Source organism: Gorilla gorilla, chromosome 2 (genome assembly GCF_029281585.2).
Source record: "Gorilla gorilla gorilla isolate KB3781 chromosome 2, NHGRI_mGorGor1-v2.1_pri, whole genome shotgun sequence".
Classification (NCBI taxonomy): Eukaryota; Metazoa; Chordata; class Mammalia; order Primates; family Hominidae; genus Gorilla; species Gorilla gorilla.
In genome coordinates this window covers 162,002,839-162,030,634 of record NC_086017.1, presented here as the reverse complement: position 1 = coordinate 162,030,634, position 27,796 = coordinate 162,002,839, and the positions used below count along the sequence as shown (strand labels likewise).

Below are 27,796 nucleotides of genomic sequence, written 5' to 3'. Positions count from 1 at the left end.
AATATGTCTTATTCTACTCTTCTGAAACCTGCTTTTCTCGTTTAACACAAATATCTCATTTAATATCAAATATGAGTATATAACCCTCTATTTATTTATTTTTGAGACAGAGTTCGCTGTGTCACCCAGGCTGGAGTGCAGTGGTGCCATCTCAGCTCACTGCAACCTCCGCCTCCTGGGTTCAAGCGATTCTCCTGCCTCAGCCTCACGAGTAGCTGGGATTACAGATGTACAACACCATGGCCAGCTAATTTTTGTATTTTTAGTAGAGATAGGATTTTCGCCATTTTGGCCAGGCTGGTCTCAAACTCCTGATCTCAATTTATCCGCCCACCTCGGCCTCCCAAAGTGCTGGGATTATAGGCGTGAGCCGCTGCCTGGCCTCTCATTATATTTAGAGGCTGCAAAGAGTTCTATTGTGTGGATGTGAAAGACTATACTTTGAATACAGCCTGGACAGAGAATTGTTTATCGTTATAAAGCTCCTAATCACTTTTTCCAGATAATTTGGGAATTCATCTTAAAATTTGGCTCATATAATGAAGAGTAAAACTAAGCCAGAAATAGAGGATTTATAGATTTCATTTTACATATTTTTCTTTTCTTTCAACCACGTGTGGTCACTTGGTGTCCGTGGTCTAACATTCTATATCTATAAGAACCCAGTAATAAGCCAAGACTTGGTTTGAAAATGGGGTGATATACTGGAAACAAGTTCTAGTGGTGATGACACAAAAATGCAATAATGATTTTAGTATTTTGTCTGTTATTACAAAAGCTCTTTCATAAGATTATTTCACTGGATCCTCACTATAAACTAGAAAGACTTAAAACAGCGTTTCTCATATTTCAGTCATCTGAGTAGGTAATTCAGAAGCTTTTTCATGTCTCTGTGCTACCACTACTATTATTTGCTTAATGTTTTTCTTTCAAACAACTCACTTAAAATGTGGTTCTAACCTTTTCTGCAGCAGAAATAGATGCCATGGGCTTGATGTGCTGATTTTTTTCCTAATACATATTTAAACATTTGTTTTTTGTGCCATCCACTTCTTCTCCTACACAAGTCTGCTTGTGTAGAAGTCTCCTTGTACCATCCACTTTCATGCCACATGCCACCAATGGGCGCATCTGTGCATCCACACACACACACACACACACACACACACACAGATGGGAACCTGGCATAAAGGTGAGGAAGTTCCTGTAGCATGTGCAAATAACCCTGGCCTGGAAATCAGCAGGCTTGGCTGGAGGCCTTACCATGCCACTCACAGGTGTGTGACTTGTACCAGTTTTACCCTCTCTGAGCCTGTTTCCTTACAACACAGGTGCATTCATTCCACATGTACCTGCCCTGCAACCTGATCAGATTAAGGGTTGACGTGAAGAGCAGAGGAAATCATGGATGTTGAAGCTCATTGGAAGGCCAGAATATTCTATAGACATATAAGACTTTATAATAGAAGATAACAAGGCATAATGTTATAGTGCTTTATTCAGCTATGTTCGTTCAGCACAGCTAAATGCTAACTGAATACTAATTGGGAGGCTCTGTGTCCAGATCCAAAGATGAGCCATACTTGACCATACATACACTGATTTCTGCAGGAAGGATACAGGCAATAAATGCTAGAGAGCAGTGATGTCAACCCTGACTGCACATTGAAGTCACCTGGAGATCTTTTACAACTATCAATGCCCAGGTCATCCCCCAGAACAGTGTTAGCTTTATAAGCATGTGTAGTCAAACAGGACCCCACACTTGGAAGGCCCTATACTTTGTTTAATGCTCTAGTGTCTGGTATCACTGTCTTGAAATTGTTAATGTTTGAACGAGGGCCCCCACATTTTCATTTTGCACTGGGCCCCACAAATTACGTAGCCAACACTACCCAAAGACTGCTTCATTTGGTCTGGGAAGCATCTGGGCAACTGAAGTTTTTAAAGCCCATAGATGATTCTAAAGTGCAACCAGGATTAGAAACCTCTGTTCCAAAGCAGGGCTTCTCAACCTCTGCAGCACTGAAATTTTGAAGTGGTTAATTGTTTGCTGTGGAGGGCTGTCCTGTCCACTGCAGGCTATTGAGCAGCATTCCTGGCCTCTGCTCACTAGATACCAGCAGCACTGGCCCCAGTGTGGCAATAAAAATGTCTCCAGACATTTCAAAATGCTCCCCTGGGGAGCAAAATTGACCCTAGTTGAGAACCTCTGCTTTAGAGGAAGAAGAAAAAAAATCTCTTTAGGCTTAGCTGATTAAATCCATGGTGTGCAGAATTGGCCAACTAGCTATTTCAACTGAACTTACAAGAAAGAGTATATCTTCTTTCAATCAGTATTAGAAAGGTTGACAGCTTTCGGTTCCTTTTTAACAGTTACAAGGCTTTGGAAACAAGTTGCAGGCTTTATCTTAAGTTAAAATTAAACAGCTGTTTGTGAAATAGCTACTAAGCTGTTGTGAGAAAAGGGACTATATCAGAGAATATGCCACCACAGAAACAGAGTCAAGAATTCACAGGGATCCAGCACTGCTGTTTTTTCTGGATCACATTTCTTTCTACACAAGTCTGCTCAGACCAACAGAACTGCTAAATCATGCTCTAAAGAAAATTACCTGCAAAGCCTAAAATATCCACCAATGATAAAGTGGATTTTTACTGGGACCTTAAAGTTAGTCAAGAGGCCACAGCACAAGGTAAAAAAATAAGAGCTTTCCTGCTGGGAAGAGGGCAAAACATACCAGACCACAGGACCATCACCCAAATGCCTGCTCACAAACTGGAAGTAGGGCAAAGGATGGAAACTGCCCAGGCTAGCTTTAAAATCTACATGGAAATTAGATCTATAATGCTTCCATCTTTTTGAAGAGTGACTAATGTGGCTTTTCATTCTTCTTTCTTGGACTCAGTGTTCTCTCCCCAGAGAGATACCTATGAATTCTGCCCTCAGTGAAAATTGCCTGAAATTGTACACTAATGGCTTGAAACCCTGAGGATGTGTATTATGTTGTCTCTGTCATGCACTTGAAGTTTGGTTTTAAAAAAAGGTATTAAAGAGCAAATACAGGCTGGCAGTTAGTTTTCTTACTTGAACCCCTCGCATGTATGAATATGTTAGAAACATACGTATCAAGATGATTTTACCTGAAGGTGCTTTTTCATATCAGCTCATTATACAGGAAATATGTATGAAGTATATTTATAGTCAAGTTTATTTACACTTATATACTTAAGTATATTTATATTCAAGTATATATGAAGCTTATTTATTCATTGTGCTAATAACCTTGTGCATATAGCACCTATTGTGTGCCTGGCCCTTTCTGGGTCATTTCATTTATTTATTGAATCCCCACTTCCACTCCAAGTTGTAATCAGTATTACTTTAAGCCCAAGGTCTATTGCTTGGTCATTCATTTTAGAGATAAGAAAGGTATAGGGACTTACCCAAAGCTAGCAGCTAGGCAAGTGTCAGAGCCAGGGATATGAACCGAGTTCTATCTACATTCAATGATCACATTCTGTCCACTGGACCTTGCTGCCTGCCATTATCATCTTTGATTATTTTCTGAGAAAGTGATAAATATAGAAATGCCAGTTCTTAGAATTATACTCTATCATCAGTACTTTTATCATCTATTGTATCTATATATAGATATATGGTCTATAATATCTGTTATAGGTATACTCATGTTGGTAACATTTAAATGGTAGCAAATCACAGCATGACAGTTGTGCTCAACAAGCTGAAACTCTATCCACTGACTTCTAGGTTAGAGTGGTGTGAGCTTGTGTTGATGGTGAACTGCCTCCACTTTACCTCCTGGTTTGGCAAATCACACTTGTCGGGTGTATGGAAATCCTTAGCCCTAGGAGACCAAGCTCAGTGGTGCTTTGAGACATGCTAACCAGAAGACCATTTGACTGTATTATCCCCAGAAGTCTAATATTTCACAACATCCTAGCATAGAACTGAAACATAGTGCAGAACAGAAGTTTACTCAAGAAACAACATGATGTGCTTCTGGGACAGTGCTCTAAGTATGACCGGATTGAAGACCCCTGCAGCCACTACCTTTCCTTTCTGATTCTGTATGAGACCTGTGAAAATGCCAACTAGGTATACAAGTGCTTTGTGGATATTTAGTAGCTCCTGCCTATGGTAGGTGCAACAAATCTGAAGGTTATTTTTATGTACTGATGATAAAAACCTAATATAAGAAAGATGTCTTAGTTCAGAAGAAAACCAACGTGCTGCCTGACCGGTAGATTCTGCTGTCAAGGTGAAACCCATCCTGTAATGCTGCCTCCATCTTCTCTAAGTAAATCTCTTATTACTCTGCGATAAAATTGCAGAGATTGCAAAAACATGTGCCTTTCAGTCCCAATGTCACAGCCCAGTGGGTGAGACTTTAAAGAAAAAGATGGTATTCTCATTAGATGACATGACAAGCCCCCCAGAGCCCACCAGACTGATGGTTCCTGCAGAACGCAGCCAGCTACCCATAAGATGAGGCACTATTTTGAAGCCTCCCTGTCACTTTTCTATTTGAAGGTACAGATTTGAGTGTGAGGTTCCAATACCTAAGTGAGAACATAAAGCAGTTTCAGTCTAACACCATCTGGAAAGCCTTGGGAGGTTCACATTATCTTCACACCTGCCACTGAGAAGAAAAATCCACTCTGATTTTTCAGGGACTGAAGCCATTTAGGTCTTGCCAGAATTACTCCTACGGCAGCCCTGGCAGCACACATCACTATCCCAGTCATACCTTCTTCCCCCTTTACGTTTTCCCTTTAGAGAGTCTGATAGGAAGAAATCCAACCATAGAAGTACCCAATGAAGCAGTACCCACTGCACCCTGCCACTAAGTCACTGAGGTAGCGCCCTGCAAACATGAACTAATTTGTCTTTACAACATACCTGCAAACTCAGTGAGAAAAGTTACATCAAGTCTGTATTCCAGGTGGCAGAGATGAGAGCCAGGCCATTAACAGTTATGCACAGGAATTGTCACCAGGAATCAGTGAAGAAAGCACAACGTTTCAAACACCTTTCTCCTGTTCAGATTACCAGCCTGGGGCCTTGGGACTTGCAATATCATGCTTATTATACAAAGGCACGTTCTAAGCGCCATTGTTCTAGACAGCATTAAAAAAAAGAATTACATGGACTCAATTCTTGCACTTTGATGTGTAGAATTTGTCCATCTTCCTTGCTGTCCTTGTAATTTTACATTGGCTTAAATGATATATGTTATGAAAAGCTTGATTGCTGCATGTGATGCTGAAAATACTGGGCTGATTACACAATGAGTGAACTTAAGGAGAAAGGTATTTTATTTATAGCACCACTGTATCACAATTTAATTTCCTTTTTACCATGGCAACATGAAGCAACATGCACAAATTCAGCATTGATGGAATCTCACCAATAAAACATATTTAGAATCCTGCTTTTGGGGAGTAGCTGGTAAACTGTTTTTATCCAAAAGCAATACAAATGCTTAAAACAAAAAATGCCAGTCAAACTGCTTATACGGTGTGCCAAGAAGAAAGGGGGATGTAGTCTCCGGCTGGATTCAGTTGGAAGGTGCTTTGTTTTGTTTTTTGCAGGACTCACTTTAAACCAGATGTGTTCTCAACTGTAATCTTAAGGCTCGCCTCTTAATACTCAAAGTGCAGCAACAGTCATGCATGACATTTCCCGTCTCATCAGAATCTCTCAGGGCAAGCAAGGTTCTGCTTGCTCACTGTGAGAGCTCTGTAAGGCCACTTTTGGAGGGTTAAAGGTGGTTGCATTTTGACTACTTCATTTTCTTCCTACTAGAACAAAATCTTGAGTAGCTTTGAGCTCAGGAAAGAAAACTGTTGTATTGCTGCATAAAGCAACAATAGTGTGTCAGTCAGCACCTGGCAGAGTATGTTTATCTGAGTGCCAAGTGAATTTCACCTACATTACAAATGTTCTGTGAAACAATATCATATATGTGTATATTCTATTACACCTACCCAGATTAATTTACAGGGAATATTATTAGATTAAAACTGACCAGAATGTCCATTTGAAGTTCCAATGGAATTACCTTTTACTACAAACAGCTCTCAATCTCCTAGTTTTATTCAAGTTTTTCAACCTTGATAATTCCATGACTTCCTGCATAACATATTTTGATTACATATCATCTTAATACAGAAGGGTGCCATAGCAAGAAGGCCTAAGAAAGAAAGTGCTTATTTTATAACTAATGAATAGTTACAAAGTTACTTGGAAATTGGTGGTGGATATCTGGAACTAAAACATATGCTACTGCTTCAATGGCACATCTTCACTGTTTTATTTCTGATGTAACCAGTGGGCAGACTGGCCCTGTGTTTGATATGTGAAATGCTCACAATATATTCAGCCCGGAGGAGATAACTCCAACAAATCCTGTACCCACTATGCAGATGAGTAAATCCTGCACCCATTACGAACATGTCCTGATTGGGGTGCTAGGTTTCCACTTTTTGTAAACTACCAGCTGAGGTCATTTCTTTTCAGCATAGCAATATAATTTTTCTGTGGTAGCTAAAAGTGAAACACTTACAGACAAAAGCATCTCTGATTCACCCACTCACCCACAGCTGAAGAATTTAAACTCAAGGAAACAAAGAGATTTGAATAGGGTTATTGAGAAATCAAAATGTCAAGTTATTAGCCTTTAATACTTGGGTTGATAAAGCACGTGATAATTTTTCAAAGCTGGATTTCCACAAAACAGAATTTGTTCCTGAACAAACAGTACAACTCTGAGGACTGAGAAGAAAAGAAATAGAATGGCAACATTGGTCTCTTCAGTTACAGGAAGAAAGGCCAAGCTAAGGGGCCCAGGAATTCTCCTTGGCATCACATGGAAATCATGGGTTTGTCCATGTAGATATATGTGTATATGTTTATCTCTTTAAGTTGAAATAAATTTAACAAATTTTTAAAAACAGTTTCAATAAATTTTGATGGAAAGCTTTTAAAAATATGTGCTTCCCTGCCTGTGTAAACAAACTGATGGCTATCACTGATAGAAACGCACTCGAAGTGTGCAGGACCACTGCCCTTTCACTACATCCCCTTCCCCGCTCCTACCCGCCAGTGCTGGTTTTTGCAAATCTCATTTACTAGCTATAAGACTTCAAGGCCAGGCCAGGTACAGTAATTCCAATAGCTGGGAGGCCAAGGCAGGTAGATTGCTTGTGTTCAGGAGTTTGAGACCAGCCTGGGCAACATGGCAAGACGCTGTCTCTACAAAAAATACAAAAATTAGTCGGGCATGATGGTGTCCACCTGCAGTCCCAGCTAATCCAGGGGCTTAGGTGGGAGGATCACTTGAGCCCAGGAGGTCAAGGCTGCAGTGAGCCGAGATCACACCACTGCAATGATAGCCTGGATGACAGAGCAAGATCCTGTCTTAAAAAAAAAAAAAAAAAAAAAAATCAAGGCTAAATTGATTGACAGGTACTTAGAAAAAAACAGATAACAAGCTGCTGTCTAGGAACATCTTCACAAATGATCATGTTAACCTGTAGATATATGTGTATATGTGTGATGTGTGTATGTGTTTCCCTCATTTTCCAGAAGCTATTTTATATATCTTAAATATCATTTTTTCTATATTCTAAATAGTTGATGTTGCCAGAAGTCTTACCACCACCTGCTGAATGAATTATTGCCTTATCTTGGGAATGGGAGCAGATATGCTAGTCAGTGACAAACACAGAATTAGAGTTCTCTTATTCCACCACTACATTCCTATTTTAGTTTATATATTTATTCTTTACCTCGCCTCAAAGCCAAACTGAAGTTGTTTTGCCTCCTCTGTGAGGCCACCAAAAAAATTTTAATATAATCCATTAAGATAAAAATGGCAGCACCACTATACCAGATCATTCATAAATGCAAATTTATTCATGACGAAGCCTTGATTTCAAATCTTGCTCTATGTACAGTGCCCTGCACGCAACAAGTGCAACAAGAAACCTCAGAGCTGCTTTTTGGTCGCGATCATGTATCGGCAGGTGTCACAATGTGGCAAAATCTATATATTTATCTGCATTCCCCTTCCCCCTTCCAGGTGGGCAGCATGCTGAAGACTCCCAAATTACCTATTTGGCTGTGCAACATCAATGGAAATTACAGCATCCTTTTTTGCACAAACAGGCAGCTCTTATCAGACTGGAAAATGGAACGTCTCTTTGATATGTACTTTTACAGTGGCCAACCCTCACAGAAAAAGCTTGTGCATCTTACAATAGGTGAGCATTTCAGACTCCAAGTGTTGTGGACTTTAATGTGCTCAAAGAGATGCGGCTGCCAATGTTTAACAACTGTGTGGATATTCATGCTAGCTCCGCGGGAAAATGCTTAGGCTCAGTTTCTAAAATGAAACCCACACATGAATCCCATGGCCCTAAACCCAAGTATTGCAATGTGGGAATTCGAAATCTGCTTTACCTAGGAGCAGGGGGGTTAGAAATAGCAGAGAAGAACCAATAACTTTCAGGTAAGAGAAGAACAAAAGGTATGGAGCCAAATTTCCAAAAGCCATTCTCCGGGGCCTTTGATTTTGGAGCATGAGGCAGCTAATACCTGAGGAAATAATTGGGAAAACCCAGGGAAGAATTGGCTGATGCTATCTCACAACCAAACATCAGATGATCATCCAGTGACATAAGTAACCAAACTGATAGTAAATTTCTGTTCAAATGAGCACAAAACGCATTTTTGAGGGCCTACTCTGTGCCAGGCATGGTGCTAGACACTGGGAAAACAATGGTGAATACGGCACAGGTCTGCATGGCGGCTCCTCTGTAGTCACACAGACTGGTTTCTTTTATTCCAAAAAGTTCCACAAACATTTAGGGAGGTTCAAATCCAACAGGAGAAGCAGACGACCGAACAGATCATTTCGGTCATAAACTCCTGAGGGAAAAAGACCAACCTTAAAATGTCTTTAAACATTGACCCCCGGACGAGGTATTAACACTGGACAAACTGGGAGTTTGTATCTGTAGCCTTAGCTGTATTTATGGAGCATTACTGTGTCTGACTTTGCACCATAAGCCTGGCGTTAAGTAATCTTCCATTATTACATGTGGAAAAGCACCTAGTGACTATTTTATTTGTGCAGCTCCTAATTCTTTTTCTTTATGAGAAATACATATTAACCCACTTAATTTAGTATAACATTGACAATATGTTCCTTAAAATATATTGTTGTTTCTACCTCAACTTCCTTCTTTGCGTAAAGCAACATTTTTCATTAGCTCACAAGAATCAGTCGCTTTCTGTTCTGGGCATTGTGTTGAAAGCCTCACAGGCATTAACCCATAACATTCCCAATAGTCACATGAGGTAAGTACTAGGATTTCTATTTTTATGAAGTGGAAACTATGGTTCCCAACAAGTAGTTAATAATTGAATAAATGAAGTTTAGCAATAGATGCTAAGTACCTTCTTAAGTGTCACCTGGCTAATATGAGATAAACTCAAGCCCCAAACCCAGTTCTTGCCTACCCCACTAGAATGCCTTGCCCTCCATCCAAAAATGCAAATGTATTCTGAGAAGCATGGAGAAGTGGGGTCGGTTGGTTGGTTCTTTGGAGATGGAGTCTCACTCTGTCACCCAGGCTGGAGTGCAGTGGCGTGATCCTGGCTTACTGCAAATTCCACCTCCCAGGTTCAAGTGATTCTTGCGCTTCAGCCTCCTGCTGGGATTACAGGCGCGCGCCACCACACACAGCTAATTTTTTGTATTTTTAGTAGAGACAGGGTTTCACCATGCTGGCCAGGCTGGTCTCGAACTCCTGACCTCAGATGATCCACCTGCCTCAGCCCCCCAAAGTACTGGGACCATAGGCGTGAGCCACCATGCCTGGCCTCTTTTTTTTTTCCTGACAATATTTAGTACCCTATACCTGGTTCTAGGTGTCACATCATGGTACGGGAAGGTGTATTACATAGCTTATCAACAGTTATGCACAGCAACCCAGGTTACCACTGACTCATTCTGTATGGGGCGTTTCAACACACATACTACGTCCTAATATGCACAACAACCCAGGCTACCACTGACTCATTCTGTATGGGGCATTTCAACACACTACCTGCTTGAATCCCCATCTGCTTAACCAGTTGTAGGAGCACAATTTGCCAAGCCTGACTCCTGCCCACCCACCCTTCTGTCCTTCTTTAGTGGTTTCCTCTGGAATGGTGTTCATAGGCTTGAGTCTAAATGCTGGCTATTCCTTCTTCAGATACTCACTCCCATCACTGGGAAAGAGACCAACAGGAAGAGAAACATGGACCAAGACGACGGTTTTCACCAGTGGAGATGGCAATCAGAACCAAGTGGAGAGAGGCCACCATCAACTGGAATGGGACCGTTCCCTTCTTCTAAAGGGAAAACTAGGCTGTGCAATGAAGTCTGAAGTGTCAGAACTGCTGGGATGCAAAAGCCTAATGTGGGGGAGATCATTCATTTCCATATTTCTCATTCACAAGCCCCACCAAAAAATATATATATATACCATTAGCAGTTTTTTCATTTTTAAGTCTCTGGTAAATCCCTAGCTGTCAGCATTGTAGGAGAAACACAGGCCCCCACACCAGGGCCTGCATGGTGCCTCCTCCGTAGTCACATAGACTGGTTTCTTTTATTCAAAAGAGAAAATGAAGCCTCTCTCTTGCATGTTTTTCCAAAATTGTCTTTTCTTGGTATAACTCTCCACAAGGATTATGGAAGCAGGCTGCTTGCTTTCATTTGGGGATGAAGTCATTGGTAATGCATCATCAGATTTTTAGTTATGGCAAGAACTCAAGCCTTCTCAAGGACTTCCTGGTATGGACGGCATTCCTTTCCAAGGATACAGTTCATATGCCCACATTAGCAAGTTCTTGTCATTAAAATAGTAAATGGGCTTCTTGGGGTTTGAAGCAGGGGCTATTCCTGGTAGGCTGACAGCTATAGCAGTTGACATGTGGATTTCAGTAGCCACAAGGAGACATTCTTTTTATTAGCAGTATGTTTGTTTCTTTTCTTCAATGCTGGATATAAATACACAAACTGAGAAAAATTCTGATTTCTACATAAAATTATATATAAAAATAAAATCTCTTGTGTCATTATTCAAAGGGGAAAACAATTCTTTTTAGAATATACTCTTTCCCTGTCCTGTTAAATGCCTATGTTCTTTCTGAAGAGATACACAGAGTAAACACATATTCCTTCTAAAAGAAGTACACGAGAATAATGTAGACACCGCCAGCCAGCCCGCTAATCTGCCACCTCACAGACTTAGGGCACTGTATTCACAATCCAAAGGTTAGTTTTCAAAGAACAATCTTTCTGCATTCATTCAAATTCATTTATTAAATGCATTTGCATTTGGCTCAAAGAATAATGTTTTAACTTAAGGACCATGTAGAAAATGAAACTTCAAGGTGAATAATAAATTATGTCAGAAGAGAAAGGTAATTAGGCTTGGATTGCGGATTATAGTATCTTTATCATTGGTGTTTTCACTGGGGATTTTAAATACACTGGACAAATAAGTGGATCCCTACAGACTTTGGGCTTATGTGGTCTTAATCTTACTTACATTGTGCTTTTCCTGAGGTGCGGGCCTGTTTTTTGTTTTATGGACACTACATTGTTTCTTACTGTCTCTTTTGGAGTTGACTGCTTAGAGCTGAATTAAAAAACACACCAGTGCATTAGTAAGGAACTGCTCAGCTGCAAGTAAGAGATCTCACTAAAAGTCGCAAACAATAAAGATATTCCTTTTAACAAGAACTGTCTAGCTAGGGGATCCATGACTCAGATCATCATGGTTCATCCTCTGAGTCTGAGAACAGGGCACTTGATATTAGAACAAAATCAGGGTTTTGTAGAAGGAAGAAAAGCCGGATGACTGTCGGGTAGTGTATCGGTCCTTACAAAAGCCAACTTTTAAATTGACCTCATTCTTGTATCCATTTTATGTTCCTTCCCTTATTCCTCCTTTGAATTTTTAATTTGTTTATAATTTATGTTAGTTTGCCATATTTTATATGGTGTTGTAATTTGGGTTAAATTATTCCTGGAACAAGTCTATAAATAAGTAAAATACTGGAGGAAAGATTAAGTACCTATGTTTTAGATGTAAAAGTATAATTTTGATATATAAAACTATTAATTACTTTGTATGTCAATGTTCAGTGAAAATAAGTTATTTTATCTTATAAACAGGGTACCCGGTAATACTTGATTTTTTTCTTCAGAGTGGAGACATGTTATTTAAAAATAACTGGAAGTTTCTCAGAGCCATTAGTTCACTTTTAAACTTTGTTTTGAGAAAAATGACTTTTTTTTCAGCTTCTCAAATACAAAGCAGAAGAAAGCTGTTTGCTTGAAGACGGGGATATTAATTTTTCTGCCTAGTCATCTAAACTGACTGTGTCTTTAGTGGGAATGAACCCTTGAGGGGATGGCAACTATTTTCCTCTTTCAAATATCAACTTAGACTGGAACATTCCCCTGAATTATTGTTTGCTCTTAGACAAGATGTGTGAATCATTTTTCCAAGAACATTCTCACCAATGTCACAAGACCCGTAGTAGCAGGCCAGGGTGGGGGAGGCCTGAGATTCCCTTCACTTCACACTGTGGAAATAACCCTGAATAGCAACTGGCTGAGACTGGACCTGAGCTGTCCAGGCTGTGGGCACGCTTCAGCCACACCTGGGCCTGCATTTTCTGTTAATGGTTGTAATTCCCTTGTCAGGGCCTTAGAGACATAATCATTCATTCATTCATTCATTCATTCAGTGTTTTCATTTTATTTTTATTTTTATTTTTGAGATGGAGTCTCACTCTGTCGCCCAGGCTGGAGTGCACTGGTGTGATCTTGGCTCACTGCAACCTCCACCTCCCGGGTTCAAGCGATTCTTGTGCCTCAGCCTCCCAAGTAGCTGGGACTACAGGTGCACACCACCACGCTGGCTAATTTTTTTGTATTTTTTGGTAGAAATTGGGTTTCACCATGTTGGCCAGGCTGGTCTTTAACTCATGACCTCAAGTGATCCACCCGCTTGGCCTCCCGAAGTGCTGAGATTCAGGCATGAGCTACCGTGCCTGGCCATTCAATGTTTTTTAACATGCCGTATGTGCCAGGCACTATGCTGGATGCTGGGGAAAATCAGCACAGCGAGCAAAATCAGATGTGGCACACCGTCTTTTCTTATGAAACTTAGGCTCTTCTGAGGAGATGACAATTAATCAAAAAGCACTTTAATAAAGATAAACTTGAAAACTAAGGGAAGAGATTTTGGGTGTGTCAATCTTATAATAAAGAACTGAAAGAAAAGGAAAAGGCATGTCTGAGGAAGAGATGGTTAGCTGAAGGAAGAAGGCTGCATAGAGATAACAGGGTAAGGGGAAGAGGGGCGAGCAGATGTGAAGCCCTGTGGTGAATGCGCCTGAGGAACAGAAAAGCCTGTGGGGCTTAAGGGTGGTTGTGAAGCAGCTGGAGCAAAAGGTGGGGCCACCGCAAGGCAGTGTAGACTACGAGGTGTGAGAAACCTTGGAGAGGTTTTAAGTGGCCTGGTAAGATTTGCATTTTGAACACATGCCTCAGAGTAGAACATGGATTGGAGAGAGCCCCAAGTGCATGCAGAGACCAGTTAGGCATGCAGAGACTAGTTAGTTAGGCAGTGGTGTGGACAAGAGATGGTCAGAACAGAATGGAGGCAATTAAAGTAGACCGAAGTGGGCATCTCAGGAGACACCTCTTGGTAGGTAAAATGGAGAAGGCTGAAATAGGTTGCATGGGGAGGGAGATGAGGAAGAAAGAAAGAAGGATCAAGGATGACTTCTAGGTTTCTGATTTGATAACTGGATGGAAGGTTGTACCTTCACAGAACTTGGAAACACTCAAAGCATACCAGATTTTGAGGGCAAGAAATCACACATCTAGTCTTAGACATGAAACGTTCAAGTGGAAAGGTAGATTAATGGATCAGAAATAAGGATCTGGAAATCAATGGAGAGGTTTGGACCAGAGAAATAAATACACCTGGGAGTCACTAAGGGTAAGTAACATGGTGGCCTGGGGTAAGACTGCCCAAGGAGAGTATGAAGCAAGAAGATAGCTGGGCCTAATGCTGAGCCCTGAGGAATTCCAGTGTCAGCAGTCAGGCAGTGTGCGAAGAGCCTGGAAAGCAGGCGCAGAAGAAATAGCCAGAGACAGAGGAGAAAAATGAGAATTGAACTGTGTCTAGAAACCATGCCCTGTGGGTAAGGGCAGGCATTTCTTCTGTCAATCATCGTGGGAGCAGGAAGGAGTAGGCCTAAGGAGAGGGAAGAAAGGCTCTCTCCACCCTAATGCTGCTGCCAGAGCTGGGAGCCTTGCACAGGGCCTGGACCAACATTTAGGGAACACAACCAAGTGACAGAGAACTGCAAGTTGTCAGAAGTCCAAGGGGCTTCTTAAAGCAGAGACACGATCAGAAGAAGTAACATTTTAGGTTTTCCTGCATTGTAATTCCTTTGTGTTTAAATTAAGATGTTAAACATTCTAGCCTGATATTCCCTGTGCTTTGTTTGGGAAATTAAGAGACGGATCTGCTTCACATGTAGAGACACTTTCTAACACCTGGAGAAGCCAGTCTTGTGAAGGAAAGAGGTCTCCTGAGAAGCCCAGAGCAATAGAACAGGATAGAATGATGAGCTAAGGTGTGAGGAAAATGACGCCAGCAAAAAAGAAAGCGCAACAGAGAAAACCAAATCAGATTCAAGATGGCAGCAAGAAAAGCCCAGTCTCAAAAAAAAAAAAAAAAAAAAGGAGGGAGGGGAAAGAAGGGCTGGGTGCAGTGGCTCACACCTGTAATCCCAGCACTTAGGGAGGCCGAGGCAGGTGGATCATGAGGTCAGGAGTTCCAGACCAGCCTGGCCAAGATGGTGAAACCCCGTCTCTGCTAAAAATACAAAAATTAGCCAGGCGTGGTGGTGGGCACCTGTAATCCCAGCTACTCGGGAGGCTGAGGCAGAGAATTGCTTGAACCCGGGAGGCGGAGGTTGCAGTGAGCCCAGATCGCGCCACTGCACTCCAGCCTGGGCGATAGAGTGAGACTCCGTCTCAAAAAAAAAAAAAAAGAAAAAAGAAAAAAGAAAAGCCCAGTCTCAGAGGATGCAATTCTAGGTGAGTTCGGAACTTAAGTGAGGAATTAGGATAAATCCATTTCCATCAGGCTTGATATTTATACAAAAATGCTTCCCGTAATCTCATGAAGATAAGTGGTAAATGCACTGAAAAAAACATATTTCGGCATAAAAACAAAAAGTATTATTATGGGTTGTCAGGGGCTATCTGAATAAATGATACTTTTAGTCAATGACTATGTTAAAATCAACCAGAGAGGATCTGGTTTGAATGAATTTAATCTGTTATTTTCAGAATAGCCAGTTTAACTTTAACTCTTCCGAATGTATTCCTATCCCCTCTCCTTCCAAGGACTTGGGGTGGCTGATAACTGGTAAACTTTCTGGAGAACTTGTATTGTGTTTTCTCCTAGTGATTGAATCCAACAATGCGTGCGCGCGCGCACACACACACACACACACACACACACACACACACACTCTTTTTATTACTGTCCACAAGGTGGTGCTATGAGAGTGACTTTTTCAATTTCATAACCACATAATTATAAAAGTAAACGTGGGCAATTTAATCACATGCATATATATAGGCACACACGCCTACAAACCTAAAATATTTACACAGATTGATGTAATGGGTATTTAGTTTTGGTGATACTTAGGACTGGTGTCACTAAGCATAGTGTATAGGATTGCTCTGACCTAGGAGTCATCCCCTCTTCCGCTCCAATGCAGCAGCAAAACCTGTAAGTGGTATTAATAGCTCTGAAATAGCTCCATTTGCACTGCTGTCTCCACGATACAGGTACCACTATCTCTCACCTGGACTATTACAATAGCCGTCCGACTGCTCTCACCTTCTCTCTTGTCCCCTTCCAATCCCTTTTCCACACAGCACCACACAGAAATCAATTATCTTTAAAAAAAAAAAATTGAATCCTGATTATCTTTAAAAAATTCAAGCCTGATGAATTATGTTAGAGTAATTCATATTATGATCATTTCTATGCACTTAGGACAAAAATGCCAAAATCTTCACACGATTTACAAGAGCCTGCAAGGTTTAGCCCCTGCTTCATATCCTGCCAGACTCCTCTCATGCCACTCTCCTCTCACCACCATGCTCCACCCAAACCAATCTTGTTCCCACTTTGGGGGCTTTTTCCTGCTGTTCCCACTGCACAACAATCTTTACCCCCATCTCCTGCTTCAGATCAGCTTAAAAACCACTTCTTTAGTAGCACCATCTCTGACACCATCCCCCATCTAAATTAGGTCTCCTGGTTCATCTCTCTTAGCACCTTGTTCTTTTCCTTTATATCACTCATTGAGTGTTATGGTTTGGCTGTGTCCCCACCCAAATCTCATTATGAATTATAGCTCCCATAATCCCCACATGTTGTGGGAGGGACCCGGCGGGAGGTAATTGAATAATGGGGGTGGGTTTTCCCATGCTGTTCTCATGATAGTGAATAAGTCTCACAAGATATGATGGTTTTTTTGGTTTATTTTTTGAGATGGAGTTTCACTCTTGTTTCCCAGGCTGGAGTGCAAAGGCGTGATCTTGGCTCATGGCAACCTCTGCCTCCCGGGTTCAAGCGATTCTCCTGCCTCAGCCTCCTGAGTAGCTGGGATTACAGGCATGCGCCACCACACCCGGCTAAGTTTGTATTTTTAGTTGAGTTGGGGTTTCTCCATGTTGGTCAGGCTGGTCTCGAACTCCCGACCTCAGGTGATCTGCCTGCCTCGGTCTCCCAAAGTGCTGGGATTACAGGCATGAGCCAACACACCCAGCCAATCTGATGGTTTTATCAAGGGCACTTCTGCACACGCTCTCTTGCCTGCTGCCACCACATAAGATGTGTCATTTCCCCTCCTTTGCCTTATGCCATGATTGTGAGACCTCCCCAGCCACGTGTAACTGAATCCATTACACCTCTTTTTCTTTATAAGTTACTCAGACTCAGGTATTTCTTCATAGTAGTATGAAAATGGACTAATACACCCAGGTTTACAATTACATCCTTATTTGTATGCTTATGTGTTAAATACCTAACTATCCACTAGTCTAGTGGTTCTTAAACTTTTTTTTCTCAGGACCCCTTTACGCACCTAAAAATTAAGGACGTCAAAGTACTTTGGTTTATCTGGGTCACACCTGTTAATATTTATCCTATTAGAAATTAAAACTGAAAAATTGTTAAGTATTTATCTATTTATTTAAAATAACAACAAAACCTATTATATATTTACCTGAAATAGTATTTTATGGAAAACAATTATATTTTCCAAGAAAAAAATAGTAAAAAGAGTGGCATTATTTTACATTTCTGTACATTTGTTTAATGGCCAGCTTAATATGAGACAGCTGTATTCTCATATCTGCCTCTGCAGTCAATCTGCTGTGATACATTGTTTAGGCTGAAATATATGAAGAAAAGTTGACTTCCCATATATATTTAGTTGAAAAAGGGAGGAAGAATTTTAATAGCTTTGTGGCCATTCTTCTTTGATACTACACCAAAACTCTACAAGGGGTAATGTATTAAGGGTTAGTAGCAAAGTAGAACCTGAAACTGTATCAGTGAACTTTTCAAATCTGTTTCATTAAAATCCATTGGTGTATCTTACACTTTGAATGGATCTTCCCCATGCATTAGTCATTTGAAGTATATTGATTCAATGTATTATGAAAATTAAATCATCATATTTTATAATATCAAAAAACTCACAGTAGTTACTATCACCACCAATCACATCAGAAAAGCCTTTAAGTATTGGGAAGCTATCATTAAAATATGTTACACGACAGGTAAATAAGAAAAATAGACTTCTTTCTGGGAAAAAATCACATTCTGGTGTTTCTTCTTCTTGTTCCTCAGTTATCTCACCCAGTGGGTTTGCAAATTTTTTACCAGCAAAATCTAGTTTTCACATGAAATTTCATGTGGAATCCCAACATGCACAACAGATACACACAAAGCTGATGTGGAGAAAGCAGAGTGGGGGGCCATGGTTCTGCCCACTTTATCTCCTTTCTCACTCATGGTGCTGCCTCAGATGCCTTCCTTGAATCCGTGCCTTCCTACAGAAACTATTTTTGAAAACCCCTGATAGTCCTGCCTGTGGAATTAGATTTATTTGGTAGCAGAAACCCGATTTGAATTGGCTTAAACAAAAAGAACATTAGTTGATTCACATAATTGACAAGTCTGGAGGTAGTCCTGCCTTTCCACACAGATGGACTGAGGAGTTCCAACATTGTCATTGGGGCCTGGTCTCTCTTCTGTCTCTGTTCTGCAGTTTGTCTTTTTCTAAGGCAAGTATCCATTCCTACCAGCAAGATGGCCATGTCTACTAGCCAAATCCTACACTTTCATTCTCTCTTCTCAGACTTCCCTGCAGAAAAAGCAATTTTCCCCCAGCTATATTATCAAGGCTCTGAGTCACATGGCCATGCCTGCATCCATTTCTGTGGCCAGGGAAACATGATGTTCTGTTTGGCCAGTCTGTAGTCACCTCAGCATCCTGGAACTGGGGATGGATTTAGCTTTATCCAAATCATATTAACTGAGAGAGCAGAAGCAACATTTCCTTAAGGATAATCAATGTGTTGTTACAAGAAAAGTGACCGGATATTGGGCTGACAAGAATGTTCACTTCAGCTACCTTGACCTCTGTGCCCTAATTAAGCTCTCCTCCTGCCCTCCCACCCCATGAAATATTTGACCACACCTCAATGTGAACACTCCTAGTCCTGCTTTGATTTTCCATGCCTAGTACTTTGGAGTTACGCATAGATGATGATGATGCCTGCAAGGCAGAGCTAAGGCTGAGGCAGAGCCTGGAGCAGGCAGCAGGCAAGTGAGAGTCTAGTTGCAAGAGCCAAGACCCGAATCCCAAACCAGAAGCAGGCTGTAAGAGGCACAGGAGCGCATGCAAACAGAGGGCTAGGAAGTCAGCCAGGTGGAAACCATAGAGATGTCTGAAGCCACACATAGAAGTTCCTGGATTTGTGGTGCTGCCCCAGCTGGCTTGCAGACCCACTTGCTTTAAGATTGCTTGCTCCTACTATAGAAAATACCACAGCCTCAGGATTAAAATCAGACTCTGATTTTCTTAGAAATGTATCACAGAGCAGGAAAAAAAAAAAAAAGGGAATGCTCACCAGGCAGTGGCTAGGTGTCCACACAACCCCAGTTCCCTAACCCATTAACATCTCTCACATGGATACAATTTTAGACCTGAATAGAACTTAACACTCTGTATTTGTCTTGAAATTCTTGATACGTATGGGGGTAGGAAGGGTTGCACAATCTAGTGAAAGTGAGTAGAGAAGAAATATTGTGGTCATAAATTAGCACATGTTGAAAGGCTATTTGTACCTATTTAAACTACCTGAAAGTGTGTGAGGGTTTTCCATTGTTCCACATTATTGCCTGCATCTTCGCTATTCTGGTGGGTATATTGTATCACATTGTGATACAACACATTGTGGCTTCAATTTGCATTTCTCTGGTGACTAATAAATTTGAGCACCTTTTCATATGTTTTTGGTCATTTTGCTCTCTTCTTTGTGAAAGTGTTTGTTCAGGTCGTGTGCTTGTTTTTCTATTGGACTTTTTTTTTTCCCTGCAGTTGCAAGATTTAATAGAATGAAAACAGAGCTCCCATACAAAGGGAGGGGACCCAAAGAGGGTAGCCATTGCCAGCTCGAATGCCTGGGTTTATATCCCGATCATTGTCCCTCCTGCTGTGCTCTCAGGCAATAGATGATTGGCTATTTCTTTACCTCCTGTTTTTGCCTAATTAGCATTTTAGTGTGCTCTCTTTACTACCTGATTGGTCGGGTGTGAGCTAAGTTGCAAGCCCTGTGTTTAAAGGTGGATGCAGTCACCTTCCCAGCTAGGCTTAGGGATTCTTAGTCGACCTAGGAAATCCAGCTAGTCCTGTCTCTCAGTACCCCCTCTCAACAGGAAAACCCAAGTGCTGTTGGGGAGGTTGGCCAATGACCACTCTAACTGCTTCCTGCTGAATTGGCGTATAATAGGGGTTGTGCAGTTGAGATTTCCTTGGGAGGGGTGCCTTCGATGTCATTAACATTGGAGCACGGGCTAGCAGGCCGGTCCAGGGGTCTGCAGTAGATCTTAGTCATGGACTGCATCTGGGGCTCCATTTGAAGAACGATTTGTAGTTTTACAGCTTTGATTCTGGAAGAGACAAACTTAACAAGGACGTTAAAGATACAGGGATTGAAATGTATGACCTGCAGTGCAGGGAATTATTTCTTTAGCACACTTTACAGGCCCTGACTATCTGCCTGATAGTTTTGAAAAGGCCTGGCCCGGTAAATAATGATTTGGCCATCTGATGGGTGCTATCAATGCCTAAGTGAAAGCTTTGGGGAAGGATTTTAAGTAATCTCCATTGGTTAGCTGCAGGCAAAAGTATTTTTCCTTCTTTGGTGGCTAGCCATCCTGAGGGGAGGAAACTATGTGCTCCTGAGGTTCCCCATTCTATTTCTTCTTCTGAGTACTGGGGCTTGGTTTCCCAGAGGGGATTACCTCATACTAGGGGTCCTTCTATAAGCATTTTTAATGGAGGGTCCTGTCTTGTGGCTCTTGTCGCTTCAATATCCACTTCGCGGTTCCCTTCTATTTCCCTTTCCTTTTCTTTCTGATGACCCTGGCAGTGTAAGACTGTCACCTCTTTAGATTTCTGTACCAGCAATAATAGTCTCCTAATGGCTTCCTGATATTTGATAGATGTTCCCTCGGAAGTTAGGAATTCCCTTTCTTTCCATCTTGTTGTATGGGCATGTAGGCAAGCATACTTAGAGTCTGTATATATATTTACCCTTTTTCCTTCTCCTAATTCTAGTGCCTGAGTGAGGGCTATTAGTTCTGCCAGCTGAGCACTAGTTCCTGGAGTGAAGAGAATTACTTTCAAGTATTCCATTATCACTGACCACTGTATACCCTGCTTTTGGAAGTTCTTTTTCTACGAAGGAACTTCCATCAGTATACAAGTTGAGGTAGGGATCAGTCAAGGGAATCTCTAGAAGGTCCCCTCGAGTGGCGTAGGTTTGAGCAATTACTTGTTGACAGTTATGTTCTATCTTTTCTTCATTGTCTGGAAGAAATGTGGCTGGGTTAAGAGTTGCACAAGTGCACAGTTGCAGCACTGGCCTTTCAAGTAATAGAGCCTGATATTTAAGTAAATGGTTGTCTGACAGCCACAAGTCTCCTTTAGCAGTGAGTATGCCGTTCACATCATGAGATGTCCACACAGTAAGATCTCTTCCCTGTATTATTTTAACTGCTTCAGATACTAAGACTGCTACTGCCACCACTACCCATAAACAATGAGGCCAACCCTTTGCCACTAAATCGATTTCCTTACTCAGGTATGCCACGGGTTGCAAGCTCATCCCTCAGACCTGTGTAAGGATTCCTAGAGCTATTCCTGTTTTTCTCTGTGACATATAAAGAAAAGTCTTGCCCCATTGGCAAGCTTAACACTGTGGCTTGGGTTAGGGCCTTCTTTAGGGCCCAGAAAGCCGATTCTGCTTCAGGTGTCCATCTTACTAAATGAGTATTGGCTTTCTGAGTTTCCTTAATTAGTGTATATAATGGCTTGGCTATTTTGCCATACCTGGGAATCCATATTCAGCAGAAGCCTGTTATGCCAAAGAACCCTCTTAGTCGCGTTAGGGTTTCGGGATGAGGATAAGCCAGTATAGGCTGGATACATTCCTCACTGAGGGCCCTGGTACCTTTGGATAATTTTATCCCTAAGTATTTAACCTGCTGTGAGCAGAGCTGAGCCTTTGGTTTGGAAACCACAGGTGGCAAGGAAATTTAAGAGCACTCGGGCGGCTTGATGGCACAAGGTTTCTGAACGGGCGGCTAAAAGTAAATCATCCATGTACCGAAGGACAAGAGTGTCCTGGTATGAGAGCTGGCTCAAGTCTTGGGCTAATGCCTGGCCAAATAGATGGGGGCTATCCCTGAACCCTTGGGGTAAAACAGTCCAGGTGAGTTGAGATATTGGGTTCGAAGGATCTTCAAAGGCAAATAAGAATTGAGAGTCAAGATGTACAGGGATACAGGAAAAGGCATCCTTAAGGTCCAGGACTGTAAACCACTCTGCTTCCTCTGGTATTTGGGAAAGCAGAGTATAAGGGTTAGGTACAGCTGGGTATAGAGGAACAATGGCCTCATTGATAATCCTGAGATCTTGCACTAACCTCCACTGTCCATTGGGTTTCTGTACTCCTAAAATTGGAGTATTGCAGGAGCTATTGCATGGTTTTACTAGGCCTTGGGCTTTTAGTTCCTTAACAATTTTTTGGAGTCCTTGTTGGGCCTCAGGTCTAAGGGGGTACTGCCTTTGGTAGAGAAAGGAGGCAGAATCCTTTAGTTTAATTTGAATGGGATGGGCATTCTTTGCTCGTCCATATTGTCCTTCTGTTGCCCAGACTTCAGGATTAATTCCGTCCTCAAGCAGGGGACAACAAACGGGTGTTCCTTCTCCTATGTTCAGGTGTATAATGGCTCCTGCTTTTGCTAGAATGTCTCTCCTTAACAAGGGATTGGGGCTTTTAGGCATAGTTAGAAAAGCATGTGAAAAGAGTAAAGTTCCCCAGTCACAACTTAGTGGCTGGGAGAAGTATCTAGTGACTGGCTGTCCTAGGACCCCTCAGATAGTGACAGATCTGGAGGACAGTTGTCCGGGACAGGAGAGTAAGACTGAGAAGGCCGCACCAGTGTCCAGGAGACAGTTAACCTCGTGGCCCTCAATGGTCAAGCATACCCGGGGCTCCGTGAGGGTGATGGTATGGGCTGGCACTTGCCCCGGGCACCCTCAGTCCTGCTGCTGGATCATCTGGTTAGTGGCTTCTGACTCAGAGGACCTTCATTCCCTGGGGCAGTGGGCCTTCCAGTGATTCCCTTGACATAAGGGTCATGGACGACGGGGTGGCTTATTTCTATTTGGACAATCTTTTTTAAAGTGTCCTTGTAGACTGCACTGGAAGCAAGCCCTATTAGGCATTTGAGTTGCCCAGCTTTTCCCTTTTCCAGAGCCTCCAAAGTCTGCTTGCCTGAGGGCCATGACTGAAGTGGTGGCCTTTTTTTTATCCCGTTTGTCCCATTCTGCCTGCTCCTCCTGATCTCTATTATAAAAAACCGAGGTGGCCAAGTTCAATAGGGTTTCTAAGTTTTGCTCTGGGCCTAAGGCAGACTTTTGAAGTTTTTTTCTAATGTCTGCAGCTGACGGAGTGATAAACTTATCCTTTAAGATTAGTTGGCCTTCAACAGAGTCAGGTGACAGACAGGTATGCTTTCTCAATGCCTCCCTTAGTCTCTCCAGAAAGGCAGTAGGATTTTCCTCCTTTCCCTGTGTTATAGTGGACATCATTGAGCAATTCATAGGCTTCTTCCTAGTTTTCCTTAGTCCTTCTAGCACACAAGTTAGCAAATGTCTGCGGCACCAATCTCCATGTTCTGATTTTGTGTCCCAATGAGGGTCTACACTGGGAACTGCCTGCGTGCCTGTGGGGAATCATTCTCTTTCCTCTGTTGTCATCCTACCATTGACCTGACTGAGATACCAGAGAATGCCAATCTCTCGGGCTGCAGTTACAGCAGCACTTTTCTCATTTGGGTTAGTGTCTGATTTAGCAGTAACATTATATATCTCCATGTCAGATCAAAGGATTGTCCTAACCCTTGTAGAACATCAGTATAGACGTCAGGGTTATCTGAGAATTTACCTAGGTCTCTTTTAATTTGCTTCAAGTCTGAGAGAGAAAAAGTTACATGCATTCTGGCTGGGCCGAATTTTCCTCCTCCCACTGCTTGGAGGGGGCATAATTGGGGAATATTGGTACTCTTTGATTCATTGTTTACCCCTTTGTCTATCTCTTTTTGGACCGTTTGGGTTGAAGGGGGGGTCCTTATTAGTTGGGGAAGGAGTCGAGGGGACGCTGGGGTAGGGAGGTAGACTCTGAGGGCTTCCTGTGGGGCATAAATCACACTTTTTACATAATTGCGAGTTGTCTCTTAATGAAAAGAAAGTTTGTACATATGGCACTTCACTCCATTTGCCTTCTTTTCTACAAAGGAGGTCTAGCTGTAAGATGGTGTTATAATTTATACTTCCCTCAGGAGGCCAGGTTTCTCACTCTTGAAGAGGATATCATGGCCAGGCGGTACTGCAGAAGAATATAAGTCATTTCTTTCTTAGCGTCTGAGGGTCAAATTGGTCCCAATTCTCCAGAATACATCTTTGGGGCGTTTTTGCCTTGTGGGGAAAAAGAACATAGGGATGCCAGCACCCCTAGTCATTTTCCAATGAGCATTGGTCATAGAGCGTCCTCTATGGTCCTAATGCTTATTCCTTTCCAGGGTGCATAACCACCCATGGACCTCTGCTTATCAGGTTATTTACACTCACTGATGTAGCAGTCTTGCACCCCTTTTCCCACCTTTCTTGACCACAAAGAAAGGGGTCCAGGCTACTGGATTCTAGTGCTCCTTTAACAGCGTGCCCAACATTGCCTTTGTGCTCAGGGGTGAGTTCTAGAGCTGGGCTGGGTTCCTGAGTATTTCATAACAACCCAGCTGCCCCATCAAGATGCACTCCCATAAACAACAGTTCTTATGCAAATTCGTTTCAGAGAGGGTGTAGGTAACCTTTTGAGTCAGGATTGAGATAGTCTTTTTGATTTTGTAAGTACTTTAAGGCTTGGCTGAGTGCAAATATTTCAAAAGTTTGAGTAGACCAATTATTAGGCAATTCTCCTAATTCTGCTTCCACAAGAGTCTCCCTATCAATTATTAAATACCCATTGTGGTTTTTTCCTCAATCATCTGGGAGGAACCATCTATCATCCCGTCCTGAAGGGAGCTCTTCCTAGGTCTGGTCAGACCTTTGTATGGTAATTAAGATTTAAATCACCTGTAAGGAAATCTGCGGGGTTAAGGGAATTATCAGTGGTTAGTGTTATATTACCTTTTTCTAACAGACTAACCCTATACTTTAAGATTTTTGAGTTAGTAAGCTACCTTTTTGCTTTTTTTGGCTTAGAATAATTCTGAACTGGTGAGGTGTGCTCACAGTGAGGTTTCCTCTAAAAGTTACTTTTCTACTTTCTTCTGTTAGCAAAGCAGCTGCCGCTACAGATTGAATGCATTTGGGCCAGAGCCATCTGCAGGTTACTGGGTTAAGGATTTGTCACAGGAAGGCTACGGGTCGTCAGTGGTCTCAGTATTTTCAAGCTATGCCTTTGTTTACACTGACAACAAAGTAGTGTTGGAGTGTTATAGGCTCATGGAGAAGACCTTCAATTATTATAGGTTTTAAATTTACCCTGGCTTTTAAAGGAATAGGGCACACTTTTTTTTTTTTTAACTATTTCTATATTTCTCTCTCTCTTTTTGACTCCCTCTTTTTCTCTCTGTCTCTCTGCTGTCTCTCTCTCTCTTCTCTGTCTCTCTCTCTTAGCCATTACAAACTTGGGGCAGGTATACAGCCCATGTTGAGAGCTGTATACCTAAATTGGGAGGGACACCAGGGATAAGACTCCCTGGGTTTATAGCCTAGATGCCTAAGGACACAGTGTAGAGCTTCCTTAGATCCCTTTGGAGTTACAACTTGCTAGAGGAAATGAAAGTCTGAACCATTAGTACCTAGGAGGCAGGGATCAGAGGAAGTAGATTCAGAAGTAAGGAGAATTTTGGGACCACACTTTCAAGAAAGTCATGGTCAGGACCCAGGAGGTATGGGTCAGAAGGAAAGGTAGGAGCGCCCGCATGGGCGACTGTTGAGTAGAGACTTCTGGCTGCGCCATGATCTCAACCAGCTAATGCCAGGAGATTGGGATGACAGCTTTCTGCCTCTAGTCGGCCCTTGGCTTCCCCAGGAAAACTGAAAGTGGAAGCTGGCTCCAGGGAGACCAATGTTCCCAACTCAGAAGGGTTGGGGATTGTTAGAAAGCCCTTCCCCAGACAGCTTCACACATGAGTCTTAAGTCTGGCGGCCATGCTAATTGTTTTTAACTGGCTGACAGGTGCCTGGTATTTTCCTCCAATTCTAAGGAAGGATAGGACAGAAGAGCAAGTGAAAGTGGTCCAATATTACTCACCACTTTGGAGGTCCCTTTGTGGTTGCCAAAATGTTACTGGGGGGTCCTTGCTCCCAGAGCTCCCAAGATGGTGGTGGGCTGCTTCCAAAATGGCGGTGGGCTGCTTACAAGATGGCAGCAAGCCTCGTGTTCTCTGACCTGGGGTTCTTGGTCTCACGGATTCCAAGGAATGGAATCTTGGGCCATGTGGTGAGCGTTATAGCTCTACTAGAAGCCGTGGGTCACGGAAGAGAACCGTAGAACCCAGTGACTAGTGTTCAGCTCAATTAGGACGAACCCGGGCACTTAGCCGTGCAGGAACAATGGCAAGCCTTTAGCCCAATTGGGAGCAGCAATGGGTGCCTCACTGGGTCAGGAGCACAGCGGACACCCTGCCAGATCCAGAGGGATGGAAGTCAGCGGCAGGTCTGTGACAGCAGCAAACAGCAGTAGTGGACGGTGAGCGAAAGCTCAGCTTGAGCTATAACAAACATGGACCAGAAGAGAGTTGCAAGATTTAATAGAGTGAAAACAGAGCTCCCATACAAAGGGAGGGGACCCAAAGAGGGTAGCCCCCCCTTTTTTTTGTTTCAATAGAGATAGGGCCTCACTATGTTGCCCAGACTGGATTCAAACTCCTAGGCTGAAGCAATCTCCTCCTGTCTCAGTCTATGTCTTGTCTTTTTGTTATTGATTTGTAAGAGTTATTTGCTTATTCTGATGTAAATACATATATTGCAAATATCTTCCTCCACTCTGTGGACTTTTCACTTTGTTAATGGCATCTTTTGAAAAACAGATGTCCTTATTTCCATGTAAATTTGTGCAACCTCTTTGAAAAACTGCTGAATATATACATTCTGTGACCCAGCAATTCCACTCCTAGGCTGAATCTACCTGGCCAAAATGCATATTTATGCTTACTAAAAGACAGGTTTAAGTATGTATATGGCAACACTACTCTCAAAAGCCAAAAACTGGAAACATCTCAAATGTCCATAACTAGTAAAACAGATAAACAAAAACTAGGATTCCACATAATAGAATACTATACAGCAATGAGAATGCATGAACTGTTGCTACATGCAGCAACATGGATGGATCTTACAAACAAAATACAAAGGGTAAGAAGCTAGACAAGAAGTAGCACATGCTATATGGTGCCATTTATATATAATCCAAAAAAATGCAAAACTAATTTCTGGTGATAAAGGTCAGGAGAGTGATTACCTTTGGGGATAATGACTAGGAGAGGTACAAGGCACTTTGTGAGGTGCTAGTAATGTTACATTTCTAAGTCTGGGTGCTGGCTACATAGTTGTGTTCACTTTGCAAAAATTAATCAAAAGGATATATTTAAAATTTGTTATTTCTATATGTATTCTAGTTAGTAAAAAGATTTTCCTGAAATAGGGCATTTGAATCAATTAGATGGCATTGTTGATCCAGAAATAAGCACTAAAATTTATGGTCAGTTTACTTCAGAGAAATAAGCC

At 42.0% G+C, this 27,796-nt stretch overlaps 1 protein-coding gene across 1 annotated transcript in view; it reads left to right on the top strand.

Moving 5' to 3' along the window:
- MINDY4B (MINDY family member 4B) overlaps positions 1–11,136 on the top strand; it is a 35,125-nt gene extending 23,989 nt beyond the window's left edge. Inside the window, exons 11-12 of the mRNA XM_031009880.3 lie at positions 8,109–8,289; positions 10,291–11,136. Coding sequence (XP_030865740.3) covers positions 8,109–8,289; positions 10,291–10,433 — 324 coding nt within the window. The 3' untranslated portion in view covers positions 10,434–11,136. The remainder of the gene's footprint in view (positions 1–8,108; positions 8,290–10,290) is intronic.
- The last annotated feature ends 16,660 nt before the right edge of the window (positions 11,137–27,796 follow it).